The sequence below is a fragment of the Dromiciops gliroides genome, chromosome 4 (assembly GCF_019393635.1).
Source record: "Dromiciops gliroides isolate mDroGli1 chromosome 4, mDroGli1.pri, whole genome shotgun sequence".
In the NCBI taxonomy this organism is placed as follows: Eukaryota; Metazoa; Chordata; class Mammalia; order Microbiotheria; family Microbiotheriidae; genus Dromiciops; species Dromiciops gliroides.
The window spans coordinates 158,624,073-158,639,990 of record NC_057864.1 but is presented as its reverse complement, the minus strand read 5'-3'; the positions used below and the strand labels follow the sequence as shown (position 1 = coordinate 158,639,990).

Below are 15,918 nucleotides of genomic sequence, written 5' to 3'. Positions count from 1 at the left end.
CACCTTTCAGGGAGGAGCCGCCTCCCAGAATGAACTACCTATTTTGATGATCGTCTTCTCCACTGAGGCCCTTCTGTCCCCAATTCCAAGCTACTATCACCCCCCCTTGCTTTCTTTAGTGCAATACCTTCCCCAACTGGCCCTTTTCTCTTCAGACTGACTGCTTTTAACCTTTCTGTCTCACAAGAGGGGAAGGGATTCCTGGAGGGCAAGACCCATCTCTTGTCCCTCTGGTCATCTCCTGCCCAGCCCTCCCCTGGGAATGGGCCTGCACAACTGAAGATGTTCAGTACAAGGTGCTGGTGAATGCACATTTTTTCCCAAACCTTTCTGCCCTGACACAAGGGATGGTAGACATGAGATGAGATCTTTTCCTACTCCAGCGTGACAGCTGACCCCAATGTTACCAGTTGGAGCACAAAGCACATTTGACTTCTTTGGACTGGCCTTCTCAAAGGTGAAGTTGGAGGGGACGAAGGACGACTATGGAGAAGAGCAGAACCTCCATCCCATTTCATTTTCCTTTCCTCTAGAAACTTGATGTGAAAAGGAATTTCCAAAAGGCAGGGTTACAGGGTTAGGAGGACTTTATTATCGAATGTTTTCAGTCTTACAGTCTTTGCTGTGGGGTTAGAGAACACCCCACTCCTGCCCCCATTCTCCCAGATTTGGCTTCTCGGAGGTGCTGGGCAGGTGTGCCTCTCCTCTGGGAACCGTGTCAGGAAGTTGGTATTGAGATCTGTTGGGGGCAGGAGGAGCAACAAACTCTTCCTCTCCCTTCAGTCATCCAACTTGACTTTTCTTTCTCTGCTTTCAGCCCCTCTTACTCTGGGTGCCCACCTGACCCTCCCCAGGCCTCCAAGAAGACTGAGTTGGGGGAGGGGAGTGAGAAGGGGCACTGCCACATGCCAAAGGGTCCTGAGGAAAATGAAGAAAGGGGGAGGAAGGTATGCCTGGGCAGTGTGTCCCAGTGTGCTCTTGCTGCCGTGATCTGCCCTCAATGCCCTGAGCGTTTTCCATGATCTTTGCTCCTACTACCCCAATCTTGATCTCAACATCCCCAAACTACCCTGCTGGGAGATGACCAGAAATCCTGACTTCCTTGCCCCAGCAAGTCCCACGTCGGCCAGGACCTGAAGAGACATCGGGGAGTAGGAGGGCATGGAGAGCTGGGGAGCCACTCCGGGCTTTCCTTATCCCCACCCAACCAGCTTCTGGAAACCTGGCATTTCAGGGTCCCTCCTTCCCCTAATTTTGTCACATATGCAGGTAACCTTCCCACAGTTCTCAGCTGGGGAGGCCTGACCCTGGCAGAAGTTCCCCTTCCCACAATCTCTAGTGTCAGGGGAACTTCTACTTTCCCCCCAGGCTCCCAGCTCTGTCACAACACAGCAGCCAAAAGGTTACAGCAAGATGGCTGAGGCTGGAACAGGAAACCCTGCTCAGGGTGAGGGTCAGACACAGTAGCCCACGGCTTCTGGAGATGCCTCCAGTTTCCTGCCCCAGCAGCTATGGGGAGAGCCAAAAAGCAGAAGTGGGGGCCCAGGTTCCGATGGAACACAAAGCAGGCAGGAGTGGAGTTAGAACGCTAATACTGGAACAGAAGCCCAAGGCATGAGTAGCCTGCCTGAAGGAGCATGGCTCCATTTCTGCCTTCTCTGTAGGCCTCTTTTTTGCTCCTGAGCTGTTCTGCTCCTCGACCCCGACCTAGGGGAATGGAGGGAAGGGGACTAGGTACTAGAAGGGGGGCAGGGGTGTGGGGACAACCCCCCAGACACCCACCTCAAACCAACTCACCACCTCTGGGGGGTTGGGGGCCGAGTCATCCTCTCCTCCCCCCACTGCCCTGGATCTTGGGTAAGGAAGGAGAGGGGCTGATGTCCCCTCCTTGCAAAAGGTCCAGGAAATGCTCCTCAAACGGCTCCTGCTTTTGAATCAAATGAAATACAATCCCCTTTGCCTGTAGCTTCCCCCTGAGGGTGACGATGGGGGCTGGGGTAGGTGAGGGTGCCAAGACCTTCCCGATCGGAGCAAAATAAAACGGGAAGGCTTAAAGGAACCGGAGGCACTCTCCTGCTCCAAGGTTTCTTTCCCTTCTTTTCGGACACAGGTTAGGCTGGGGGAGGGGACCCCATCCTCCTAGTCCCCTCCTTTGCCCTCCCTGCTGCCTCTCTGCATGACCGGGGTAGGGACCGTGCCTGTGTGTGCATGTGCGTGTGTGCGTGTGTGCATGTGTGTGTCTGTGTATGTTGGGGGAATGGTTGCTCGTCGGCCCCGGCTGCAGGGGAAGGGAGGAGAGATTGGAGTCAACCCCAGTGTGGGGCATGGGGGAAGTCTCAGCCAATCTCTTTCCACTGCTTGTAGAAGTCCAACACGTTCTTGATGTCAACACTGGCGTGGGTGGCTGCTTGTACCGCTGCCTGCAAGGGGAGAAGAGGAGAGGTGGGGACACGTATCATGGTCAAGAAGCTTTGGCACTTTCCTTCTTGTATCTTAATGCAGTACTGGGGGTGGGTGACAGGTGGATGGGCCAGAGGACAAAGGTGAAAAGGGAAATGGGGTAATGGATCACTCAGAAACCTAACTGTGCAGGTAATACCAGCCCTTTATGGTGTAGCTGAAACAATGACAGCCGGCATTTACAAAGTACTTGAAGGTTTATAAATCACTTTACAAATATGGTCTCACAACAGCTCTGCTGCTCAGAGCAATTAACATTCCTACTGCACAGGCCACAGAAGGGAAGAGACCTACGCAGAACAACAGGGCAAGCAGTACCACCAAGTTAGGAAAATCCTGACTCTGCCACTCTAACCGTGGGCTGGTCACTCACCTCCATAGGACTCTCCTTTCCTAGCTCTAAGTTTTATTTCTCTAGATTGCCTCACTGTCATTATGTACTAAATGATCTGATCTGGGGCAGAGAAGCCACCCTCCTCCAAGAAAAGAGATGGGGAAGCCATGGCTGGGGATTTTCTGTTGAACCCCGGGGGTCCAGCCTCAAGCTGTCAACCTGCTTACCTGCATGGAGCTGGAGAAAGTACTGGGATCATCCATTGGAAGACCAGTGACAATGGTCACCATGCCACTAGGGTCATCCTCGCCAATTCCCTGGGCCAGAGTCAGCTGTTTGCAACTGTCCAGGATCTTATAGAGGGTCCTGAGATGGACAGACAAGCTATCAGCCCATGGGGTGGCCTCTCTAGAAATCACTGTAACTTAGAAAGAAGAAATGGGTACGAAGGGAGAGTAGAGGAGACAGGCTGGGATGGCATTCTGAGAGCTGTATCCCAAAGAGAAATTTTAGGGGGAGAACAACACTGAGTATTCTCCACAGCAGCAGAGCAATGAAGCCGACAATTCAAAGAAAACAAAGAGCTGGGGGTCATGTGGAAGGACTTACTGTTCAACTACTAGGGGTACAGAAATTGCAATAAGGGTCTCAAGAAAGCGATGGTGACATGATACAAAGTGGGAGGCATCTTTAGGCCCTGGATTGGGAGCCATTCTCCAGAGGCAGATGGAGGGACAAATTGTTTTCATTCCTGGCTGATACCTCAAAGAATTCTTTTCTAGCTCTCAAGACGTTCTATATGTCATGCTCCCAGGAGGGATGGGTAGGTGGCAACTCTGAAAATATCCTTCCTCCCATGTCAAGCCCTGGGGGTGCCAAGTCTATAACTTTACCAGGCATCTACATCCTGTCTCTTCAGTTTATGCCGCTCAAAAGTCCTCCCAAACTCTTTCTGGCAGCGAATGTACCTGCAAAGGAGAGACAGGAGAAGGATGTTTGGTTCTAGAAACTGGGTGTGTGTCACGGAAGGGTGTAACAGGACAAAGGGGGTCATTATGAATCTGGGGGAATCAGTTTTCGGTGGGGGAGGAAGAAGGAGCCCTGTGTCTGTCAGGGCCACCTGAGGCTGCTTTCCTGCTGCGCAGAGGCCAGCTCACTTTTCCTCTTGATAACATCACCACTTTGGTTCCTCCCTGGGGAGGCGCCGGGGACGCCCAGAGCCAGGAGGAGAAAAGTAATAGATGCTTTTGAAGTCAAAGCTTCTGAAGACAAGGCCTAAACAAGCCAGCTTTGTGCTGCTTCCTGATGGGGTGGGGTGGGGTGGGGTGGGGTGGGGTGGGGTGGGGTGGGGTAGAGCGCCAGCTCAGCTGGCTGCTCCCTGAGCAAAAAGGAGGGGGGAGGAGGGGAAATTCTTTCTTTCCTCTGCAGCAGCCCCCTCTCAAGCCCTCCCAGACTGAGAACAGTCACACAGCCCTGGTCTCTGTTGGGGGCAGTGCCTATTATGGGGTGTATGCTCTATGAAGTACTGAGAGAGGTGAAGGCTTGAAGAGACTGACCATGAATGACCTAGGCAGCTCTGAGGGCAGGCCCTCCAGTTCCCATTCTCCCCCTCCCTCCCCCACCTCCCATCCAAGGGAACCTGACTGAATCAGTGACCCTCTACCTGGCCCTCTCCCAGTTTAAAGCTGCTTCTCCTTCTGGACAAGTATCTGGGTTGGGAGGGACTGCAAAGGCCATCTGGTCTAACCCACACCTAAACAGACCAAAAGAGTGAAGCACAGGTGATGGATGGGAGGGACAAGGGGTGGACAGAATGGACAACTCTTTCAGCCCTGGCCTTGCCCCTTCAAAGCCCCACCCACGCCTGCACCAGCTCTCACCGGTTTCCTTTTTTAAACTCTGCTTCCAGGTATCGGATCCCATCCCGAGCTCCTGGATGTTCCTTCTTCAGCAAGTCTAAGCCATCAATCACTAATTCCCCAAAGGTGGGAAAAACAATAGCTACCATTAATACAGTACCTTAAGGTGTGTAAAGTGTTTTAGAAATATCTCATTTTATCCTTACAACAACTTTGCTTAGTAGGAATTATTATTATTATTTTACACATGAAGAAACTGGGTGAATTTGCCTAGCACAACATTTTAAGTACAGTAGGAACTCAATAAAAATCTGATTGTCTCTGGCAGACCTACTGGTCAATGGCAGAGACCTCAGACCTGGCCCTCTCTGAAGCTATAGGGAAGAGGAAAAGATAAGGTTCTGAGGGAGGGCCATGTTCAAGTCTACAAAAGAAAGTGGCATGTGGCTGAGTCCATGGCTAGACAGGAGAAAGGCTTCCTCAGTCACCAAAGCTACTGGAGACCAGTAGCTACTCTCTCTCTTTTTGTGGGGCAATGGGGGTTATGTGACTTGCCCAGGGTCACACAGCTAGTAAATGTCAAGTGTCTGAAGTCAGATTTGAACTCAGATCCTCCTGAATCCAAGGCTGGTGCCTTATCCACTGTGCCACCTAGCTGTCCCGACTAGTACCCTCCAGACCCTGTGATCTTCATCCACCTCATGACCTCCAATGCCTCACACTTCCTTAGTTCCCTCCTAGGCCACCGTCCCCCCTGCCTAAGCTACACTCTCTTCTTTGCCCTGTCTGACCCAAATCAGTTCCAGTCTACACTGCCCTTTTCTCTTCAGTCCCTGGCCCTCTTATCACATCGCTGTTGTGCCCTGTCAAGTTTCAGCCTTGGATCATTCCCACCATCCATTGTCTTCCCATTTTACAAATGTGCTGCTGAATGAAGGTGGAGAAAATCATGCAGCCCTTCTGACTTGGGCCACTACAAATTCGCACAACTTCAAATGGGTCCTCACTGCCACTATCCCATTCTCCCATTCGATATGGTCAGAGGTTCTTCCAAAACTCTATTCCTCCTCAAACATCCCATGGTGCTCACTTGCTCACTCCCTCCCTCCCCTCCTCCCTTCAGATGAGATATTTTACTGGGCTTCTGCTCCTCCCATTCTCATCTTACATCACTTGGATGACTTTGGCCACAGTCCTTCATCCCTGTACCTTGAAGAGGAAGGTGTCCCTTGCCCTTCACATGCTAAAGTCATCCCATTCTACCCAGTTTTCCCCAACAAATTGTTTCCTGTTATCTCTATTCTCTCACGAGTCTTCAGTCTCTCCCTGTCTACTTGCTGCCTCGATGCTGCCCAAAGACACACCCACCCTCAAAAAACACTCACTTGGTCCTTCCATCTCCACTATCATCTTATATCTCTTCTGCCTTTTGTGAACAGATGCTTTGAAAATGTCGGTCTCTCCTCTCCTCACTCACTTCTTAACATCCTGACATCTGGCTTCTGACCTCATCATTCCATTGAAACTGTTCTTTCCAAACTCACCAATGATCTCTTAACTGCCTAATCCAGTGGCCTTTTCTCAATCCTCATTATTCCCAACCTTTCTGCAGACTTTTACATGTTGCTCACCTTTCATTCATTGATACTCTCGAGGTGTGCAGGACACCACTTTCTCCTAGTATCTATCAGACCACCCCTCCCCTGTCTCCTATTTTGGATCCTCCTCTAGAGTACACCCTTCAACTGTAGTTGTTCCTCAAAGTTCTGTCCTGGGCTGCCTTCTCTTTCCCCCCTCTATACTACTTTGCTTGGTGAGCTCATCAGCTCCCAGGTATTAAGCTACCATCTCTATGCTGATATTCTCAAATCTACCTATCCTGCATTTCCAACTGCCTTTCAGCTATCTTGATGTCCAGTAGACATCTTAAACTCACTATATCCAAACCCAAACTCATTATCTTCCCCACTAAATCCTCCTTTTTTCCTATCTTCTCTAATCTTGTGGATGACAACACCATTCCTAGTCCCTCAGGCTCTTGACTGGAGTCATCTTGGATTGCTATCTCTCACCCCCCTGAAACCCCCATATCCAAGCTATTGCCAAGGCCTGTCAATTTCAACTCTGCAACATCTCATTTACACCCCCTTCTCTTCTCTGATACTACCACTACCCAGTGGGAGGCTCTTCTCACCTCACGATCCAATCCATTTTCCATTCAGCCACCAAAGTGATTTTCCTAAAACACAGGTCAGATCACAGCAATTCTCCTACTCAAATTAATTTGAGTGGCTTTCCATTGCCTTCAGGAATAAATACAAGATGCTCTGTTTGGCCCTTCATGACCTACCCTCTTCCTATCTTTCCAGTTTTCTTATACCTTACTCTTTAGCACATACTCTGATCCAGTGACACTGGACTCCTGCTCGTTCCATGAATAAGACACTCCATCTCTGGGCACTTTATCTCGCTGGCTACCATACTTGGAAGGCTTTTATTTCTCTGCTCTCCTCTAATGCAGGCCCTCATCACCTGACACCTGGACTATAGCAATAGCCTCCTTGATGTGTGTGTGTGTGTGTGTGTGTGTGTGAGAGAGAGAGAGAGAGAGAGAGAGAGAGAGAGAGAGAGAGAGAGAGAGAGAGATCTGCCTGCTTCAAATCCCCATGCTCCTCCACTCAGTGGTCAAAGAGATATTCCTTCCTGAAGCACAGATATGGTCATGTCTCCCCCCTACTCCAACTGTAGCTCCCTAGAAATTCCAGGATCAAAAATAAAACCCTGGGGCAGCTAGGTGGCGCAGTGGATAAAGCACCAGCCCTGGATTCAGGAGTACCTGAGTTCAAATCCGAACTCAGACACTTAACACTTACTAGCTGTGTGACCCTGGGCAAGTCACTTAACCCCAATTGCCTCACCAAAAAAAAAAAAATAAATAAATAAAATAAAATAAAATCCTGTTTGGCATTCAGAGCACTTGGTAACTGATCCTCCAACCTTTCCAATCTTCTTATACCACTCCCCCCACACCCAAGTATTCTCTGATCCAGTAACACTGGCCAGCCTTCTTGCTATTCCTTGACAAAATACTCCCTACCCCACCTTGGGGCATTTCCACTACACTCACTGCATGGAATACTCTTCCTCATGTCTGCTTCCTGGCTTCCCTGGTCCCCTTCAAACTCTAGCTAAAAGCCTTTCCCAGACCTTCCAGTTTATACTGTGTATAGCTTCTTTGTACATAGTTGATTACAAGTCGCGTCCTCTTTTAGAGCGTAAGCTCCTGGAGAGCAGGGACTGCCGCTGCCATTCTTTGGATTCCCAGAGTTCAGCAGAGAGAACAAGAACAGAATGTGGCAGCCATTTAAGTTTACTGGATGGACTGTTTCCAGAGACAGAAGAGCATTTGTACAGGCAGAGGCTGGAAATGGAATGTCATTTATGGGGAATGGAGAAGGGCAGCAGCATGAAGTCATTCTGGAAAGAAGGTGGGCTCCAGTGCCACACTGAAGAATTGGTATTTTACCGTACAGTAGGGGAATGATCGGCTTTGTATTTTAAGAATATTAATTTAGTGGCTGGTGGAGGATGGATAAGAAAGGGAGAGACTGAGGGAAGGAGACTGGTTAGGAGGCCTAGTGAGCTAAGATGTATAAAGTCCCATAACACATGCCTTTGAGTCCCTGTTAGAGACAGGGTCCTGGGCTGACTGGACAACAGAGTTGGTCCAGGAGGCATTGCTGATATTATTATGACACAGTCCTGCCCTTCTAATTCCCAAATCCTTACCTGTCCTAGGAATGATGACAATGAACCTGCCACTGCTGGCCAGCTGTCGGATGATGGGGAGGTGCTGGCAGAGAGCCTGAGTGTCGGGCACAAGGTATGGGGACATCGCTGACTGAGCCTTGGGCTGCTGCAAACTGCCCTCCAGTTGGGACACCTCAAGCTGGTGGGAAAAGGGCAAAAGACAGTGAGTTGGGTGCCCTCCTATCCCTCTTCAAGGCCTAACACTTCAGTAGGAAGGGTAGAAGTTAACTATTAGAACATTCCTCAGGCTGTTTAAGGTTGCCATGATTTTAAGATGGAGAGAAGAAAATAAAAGGCAGAAAGAATTGGGAAGGTGAAGCCAAAGCAGAGAGACTCAGTGAAATCTATGAAGGAATGACAAATCAACCGAAATAAAGGAATGGAAGTTAAGATAGCATGGAGGACTTCTGAATGGGGAATACTCTAAGGGGAGAAATGAGGAAGATCGGATTCCTATTTTCCCACCTGCAGCCGAAGTTGAGCCATGTCTCTCATCAGTCGATTCCGACGAGCTTCTTCCTGGGCCTGTTTATGGAAGAAAAGGAAAGACTAGCTAGAGAAGAGCAAGGATCAGATTAGGGAAATCTCTTTCCTTAGGAAACAAAATCAGAAGAAATCCCTAGGATCTGAAATAAGGATCAGCCTTGCCATCAAATACCTTTCAACTGTCCCTGCCGGGAAAGGGAAATACAAGAAAGTCTATTCCTGGAATCTAAACCACTGTATCAATCAGCCAACAATTACTGATCATCTACTATATAGGTAGGATACAAAAACTTGGTCCCTGTCCTCAAAAAACTTACAATCTAGTTAGGAAGAGAAGGTATACACATATAAAAATGTAACTAATTAAACAAGGTAGCATTTGTTAAGGACTATGTGGGTGACATAAGTATTAAGATAAAGGACAGCATCATGGTAGATTCAAGTGTTAAGAGAAGGCTTCAAGAAGGGAGACTTGGAAAATGTTATCAACTCATCTGAATAGAAGGGCAAAAGACCAGAGGGCAGAAATACACAAACTATATTAAATGAAATCAAGTGGCCCCCCTCTGTCTGGTCTCAGGAGTAGCACAAGAGGACCTCTGGCTAGCAAAGCAAGTAAGGGCCAAGAGTGACCCCAAATACCAGGCAAGAGTAGACTGGATACTGAAAGGAATGGAGAGCCATGGAAATTTTTGAGCAGGAGAGAGACATGATTAAAGGAATGTTTGAAGGGTATTCTAGCAACATTTGATCAGGGCAGACTGCAACCTGGAAGGTTGGGGGAGGGGAGGAGGGAGAGAAAGGAAATGACTGGAACAGTCCAGAAGATATTATCTATCTATATTATGTGAATAAAGTTTGCCTTTCAGAAAACTTTGGTTCTGATGACCAAGTTAACAGCAAAGAATTTTTAAAAAAATAGTCTAAGGGGCAGCTAGGTAGTGTAGTGTTTGATAAAGCACCAGTCCTGGATTCAGGAGGACCTGAGTTCAAATCTGACCTCAGACACTTGAGATTTGCTAGCTGTGTGACCCTGGGCAAGTCACTTAACCCTCACTGTCTCGCAAAAAACCAAACCAAAACAAAACAAAAACTAGGATGGTTGCACTGGGAATGGAAGGAAAAATGCTGGATGTAAGAAACACACACAGAAGAAACAGACAATATAGTATGACAACATCCTATCAACACATACATAAACACCTTCCAGGTTCTCCCTTTCCTGTTAGGATGAGGAAGGGAAGAAGATGCCAAGTCACTACACAGAAACATTCAAGGAGAACACAGAATTCTGGCTGTGCTAACTTGATGCAGAGACCACAGGAAAAAAACTATGTAAGAAGGGAATGGTGGAAAGTGCCAATGGAAGCTGGTTTCTTACTTCCCCAGTACCCCTAGAAGAAGAGAGGCAGGCAAAGGTGAAGAGCTGCTGTGAATGGGATGACAAGTCCATAGATTATCTGCAATATATGCTTATTCTAGGCCTCCAATGCCTCCTGGCTAAAGGGGTTCTCCCTCTTCCTCTTCTGCCTCACCATGCCCAGTATCCCTTTTCCAGGAAGGCTTCCTAAAATTGTTCCTCATGCTCACTGCCCCCCAAACACCATGCTATGTATCTTTCCCACCTTGCTCTTCTACTTCCCATCTCTCCCCCTATAGCGATAATTATACCTTTGCCACTTAGACAATGTTCTCTTGTCTATAAGCCTAAGTGGAAGAGCTGAGTATGATCCTTAAGAGAGAAAGATCAACACTTACCATCCTGAACTGGGCCTGGGCTTGCTGCAACAGATTATCTTGTTCCGCTTGAGCAATGCTGATAAAGATGCCAACTTCAGAGTTAAACTGCAGGATGCTGCCTTGCAGATGGGTAATGAAGTGTCCAAAGCTACGGATGCAGCAGATTCGCACAACAGACTGGATGGATAACGGGAAGAGGAGAGACAGAAGAGACATTACAGGAAGGGTATAGGGCTGGGGGGAGGATGAAAGGGGGAGAGACAGACTCAGCTGAATTGTTCCTCTTCATCTCAGCAAACTCTGCCCACTTTTATTCCTTTCAGGGAATTTTTCTCTTCTATCTTTCTGCTTCCAGGTGTGTACACATGGGAACCTCAAGAGATTCTGAGGAAAGACTAGTGTGGAAGAATATTAAAAAGCTTCTTTATAGTTCTGATGAAAATATTAAGAAATAAAAATTTTTCCAGTCTAAAGTTCTTTCCAGACCTATCTGAAGGAAAGAAACTATCTTAAACTTTTGTTTGTTTGTTTGTTTGTTTTTGGTTTTTTTGCAGGGCAATGGGGGTTAAGTGACTTGCCCAGGGTCACACAGCTAGTACGTGTCAAGTGTCTGAGGCCGGATTTGAACTCAGGTACTCCTGAATCCGAGGCCAGTGCTTTATCCACTGTGCCACCTAGCCACCCCCTATCTTAAACTTTTTAAGAAAAGTCTTCCACTAAAATTCTTTCTCTCAGGCCTAACTTTTTTTAGGCAAATGTTTAAAAACTGATGAATGAAAGCTAAAGCCCTAGAAAATGGATTAGAGGTGGTAACCAAATTTAGAATATGAAATATCTAGGTCTAGTTGAAATCACTGCCTTCCCCATTCTCAAAGGGATTAGTTATATTCCGCCTAAGGACAGCTTCTATCTTCCTATTTCTTGAAGAGATCCTAATCTCTTGATTATTACTGAAGGGAGGAGACCCCCTAGATTACTTCATTAGAGATTAACTGAGGGAAGACCCCTTAAGGGAGGGGTCAATAAGAGATGAGTGGCTTTTCTCCAATGTTGCAATAGTTAGAACAGAATGTTAATTCAACTTGCACTTCATCAGTTACATTTTTCTTGTTCAAGATTCCTATATTATACTGCTTGCCTTCTCAATGGGTGGAGGACGAGCAGAAGGGAGGGCAATAATTTGGAACTCAAAAGAACAAAAAATGAATGTTAGTGAAATATCCCAGAGGATGAGGAGATTGTCAGTTAAAGCTTGAATTCATGCTTGAATTTAGAATGTTAAATTACTACAAAGTGTTTCTGGCAGATTTGTACCTAAAACGCAGAGCATGAGTATCAATATTTTTTCAACTAGAGGATAACAAAAGTAGCCCAAAAGAGGGCTGATTGAAGGCAGAGTAGAGGAGATGCCCAGTAGGGTTCTGATGGTCGAGCCCAAGGCTCCATATAAATTGGGGGTGGAAGGTTCAGAATGAAAATATAACCCAGAAAAGCCTGCTCTGACTGGGATGGGGTGCTTCTACCCAGAAGCAAGAGGATAGGTAAGAGAAGTTCCCAAACCTTTAAGGCCCTGTGATTTTGATGTGGGGCACCAAATGATGTGGGATAGAATGTTTTTCTATTAAACCCTTTTTGCTTCCTACATCAATTTGAGGTGTCTGTGACTAACAAACGGGTACCAGAAATATTCTCACCTCCTCCATGGGACTGAGCAAGGGTCGATCCACTTCAAAATTGAAGCGTTTATGTGCAGCTCGAAGTGGGGGTAGGTTGCGGAGAGCAGTGTCTTCTGGGAGCAGCAAGGAAGTGGGAAGATCAGGTCGTTCACAGCCCAGAAGGAGATCCTGTACCTCAGGACACAAGACCAGGCCTGGGGAAAGAGAAATACATTAGTGCAGCCACCCTCAGAAGGCAGGGAAAGATCTAGAAGGTGAATCCTTGCCCTCAGGGAACTCCCAATCTAAAAAGGAGAGACAGCTCCTAGCACTCTTACTCTCCCAAGTACTAATGTGAAGGAACTGCAGAAGCAAAGCATGTGAGGTATGGGTGAAAAAAATCAGTCTGAGGAAGTTCCTTGGAAGAAGGGAGTATAAAGCAGAGATAGGGAGAAAAATGGGAACAAGACAGGTGGGGCAGATGGTTCATAGGACAAAGAGGGTAAAACACTGAAGAGACAGGGTTTCTTGGATTGGGGGAGTTAACCCAGACAACTCCTTTCCAGGTAGCAAAGACAACTGTGTCCCAGTCCCTACAGGCGCCAAGCAAGGTGACAGCAGCACCCACTCTCTCTAGCCCCGGCTTGTCTTTTCTCCTCCCCCATGGGAGCGCCAAAGTGGATCAGGTTAGCTACCCTCCCCAACACTGGGTGTTTAGGGATGGGAAACCAGAGAGGCTGTATACTGTAAAGGGTGGAGGAATGAATCTCATTAACCTCCTTCCCTTTGGGATTAGGTTAAACCGTAGCTGGGGAGTGAGCAGGGAACAGGAGGGGAAACAGGTGGGCTAAGGCAGGGTATATGGAGGGGAAAGGAGCTGACTTACTGGGGTCCTGGAGTTCTCCAGCAGCTGGCAGAAGATTCAGTAACACAGAGAGGCGATTCCATAGGCTTTGGGAGCTCTGCAGGGACAGAAGCAAGGAAAGAGGCTTAGCAGGACTGAGAAGAGAAACTAATGTAGGGGTGATTTCTATCACCACAGAGGGTAGAATGTATCCACAAAAGAGATGGAGACTAGGCCACAGGAAAAAATGATTTCCAAATGGGGGATAATCCAGATTGAGGGAACAAAAGAAAAGGTGGTCTTTCCATTCCAAAAAAGTATTTCATGCCAGACCCCCAGGGGCAACTTGGTGGCACAGTGGATAGAGCTCTGGGACTGGAGGCTCCTTTTCCCAAGTTCGAATTTGGTCTCAGGCACTAGCTGTGTGATTCTTGGCAAGTCACTCAAGCCTGTTTGCCTCAGTTTCTTCATTTGTAAAACATGAATTAGAGTAGAAAAAGGTAAACCACTCCAGTATCTTTGCCAAGAAAACCCCAAATGAAGTCAGAGTTGGACATGCCTAAAGAATGACTTAACAACAAAAACCCAGACCCCTATTGTCTTAGAGATAGTGGATCTAGAGTTGGGATCAGAAAAGTTGGGTTCAAATCCAGCCTCAGACACTTACTAGCTGTGTAATCCTATCACTTAAACGCTGCCTGCCTCAGTTACCTCAACCATAAAATGGGGATAAAAGCGTCTACCTCCTAGGGTTGAGGATCAAGTGAGATATTTGTCAAGCACTTAGGGCAATGTCTGGTCCACAGTAAGCACTTAATAAATGCTTGTACCCTGCCTACTCCTCCCCCAGTCTAAGGAAAACAGCAGGTGAGGAAATGCTTGGAAATGTTTCTCTCAGAGAATCTCTATTCTTTCCCATTCTCCCAATAGTCTTGGTGATTTGAACTTCAGTAGTGTAGGTGACAAATTTACTAGAGGGTGTGACACATCAAAAGATTGGAGGAGAGAGAACCTCTCTTACATGGGTAAAGAGGCATTCTATTATGAAGGAGGGTATACATGGGAATGATAAAAGGTGCAAAATTATAGCAGGATCCTGGTAATGATCACATAGTTTTAGAGTGAGAAGGGATCTCAGGGGCTATCTAGTCTAACCCATACCTGAAAGGCATCTCCATGGAACAAGCGATCTTTCTGCCTCCCTTTGAAGCCCTCGAGTGAAGGAGAGCTGACACGAAGCCTAACTTGGTTTCTTGCAGTTTCCATCCACTGCTTTTGGTTCTGCTTTCTGGCTGGGACCAAACAACAAGACTAGTTCCTCTAACATATGACAGCCCTTCAAACACTTGAAGATAGCTCTGGGTCTTGATTCATCTCTTCTCTATGTCAAGCATATCCAGGTTCCTTCAACTGATTCTCAAGACTTTTCATCATCCTAGATATCCTCAAGCTTATAAAAATAATCCTAGCTAGCATTCACACAGCACTTTAAGGTCTGTAAAGTATTTACATGTTATCTCATTTGTGCCTCACAGCAAACGCTGGGAGGAAGGTGCTCAGATTATCACCCCCATTTTATAGATGAGGAAACTGAGCCACAGAGCAGTTCACGCTCTTTTCAAACTGTGATGCCTAGAACTGAACGTAAATCCAGACATGTTCTGACCTGCACAAAGTAAGCAGGACGATTACCTCCTTATTCCTTGAAGTTACTCTCAATGCAGCCAAGATCAAATTAGCAAATAGCTAGCACATCACACTGCTGACTCATACTGAGCTGGAATACATTAAAACCATCAGAGTTATTTCAGACAAAATGCTGACTAATCATACCTCTTCACTCCTTACTTAAAAAGGTGATTTTTTTTAATCCAAGCATAAGATTTTGCAATTATGCCTACTGAATATAATCTAACAAGATTGAGTATTCTGCTCTAGCCTAGCAAGATAATTTTGGATCATCTCTGTGTTAGCTCTCTCCTCCCAACTTTGTCATTTGCAAATCTGATAAAGCATGTCATCTAAGCCCTTGTTCAAGTCACTGCAAAAACATGAAACAGCACCAGGTGAAGTACAGCTCTCTAGGGTACTCCACTGGAGACCTCCTCCGTCAAACCATAAATGACTACTCTTTGAGTCCAGTCATTTTTGATTAGATCACACCTAGCCAGCCATCTTTTCCCCAAGACCATGCACTATTTTATCAAATGCCTGACATACTAATTTAGTAATTCAGACAAAAAAAAAGTTAGGTTAGTTAATAAACACGACTTGTTCTTTCTTTTTTTTTTTTTTTTTGCGGGGAAATGGGGGTTAAGTGACTTGCTCAGGGTCATACAGCTAGTAAGTGTCAAGTGTCTGAGGCCGAATTTGAACTCAGGTCCTCCCGACTCCAGGGCTGGTGCTTTATCCACTGCACCACCTAGCTGCCCCACGACTTGTTCTTGATAAAGCCATAGAGGCTCCCTGGAATCACTGCTTCATTTTCTAGATGTTCACTAACCATCTCTTGAATAATCTATTTCAGAGTTTTCCCAGGAAACCAAGGTAATCAAAGGATAAGAACAGGCAGTTTTTCGATGAAGAAATCAAAACTATATATAGTCATATGAAAAATGCTCTAAATCATTATCAATTAGATAAATGCAAATTAAGACAATTTTGAGATATTATCTTACACCTATCATATTGGTAAATGATAGATGCTCTTTAACTGGGGAATGGCTAAAC

General features: G+C 46.7%; 1 protein-coding gene across 3 annotated transcripts in view; it reads right to left on the bottom strand.

The window, feature by feature from the left end:
* Positions 1 to 569: 569 nt before the first annotated feature.
* Positions 570 to 15,918, bottom strand: part of SMG5 (SMG5 nonsense mediated mRNA decay factor) — a 34,776-nt gene continuing 19,427 nt past the window's right edge. For 2 of the 3 annotated variants that reach the window (XM_044001663.1, XM_044001665.1), the window contains 8 exons: positions 13,231 to 13,306; positions 12,384 to 12,559; positions 10,708 to 10,866; positions 8,929 to 8,988; positions 8,443 to 8,602; positions 4,675 to 4,765; positions 3,688 to 3,762; positions 570 to 2,420 (listed from right to left, as the gene is read on the bottom strand). In XM_044001663.1, the coding sequence (XP_043857598.1) occupies positions 2,051 to 2,420; positions 3,688 to 3,762; positions 4,675 to 4,765; positions 8,443 to 8,602; positions 8,929 to 8,988; positions 10,708 to 10,866; positions 12,384 to 12,559; positions 13,231 to 13,306 (1,167 nt within the window). In that variant the 3' untranslated portion in view covers positions 570 to 2,050. Of the gene's footprint in view, positions 2,421 to 3,021; positions 3,161 to 3,687; positions 3,763 to 4,674; positions 4,766 to 8,442; positions 8,603 to 8,928; positions 8,989 to 10,707; positions 10,867 to 12,383; positions 12,560 to 13,230; positions 13,307 to 15,918 lie in introns of all 3 variants that reach the window. The other variant, XM_044001664.1, reaches the window with a different exon arrangement.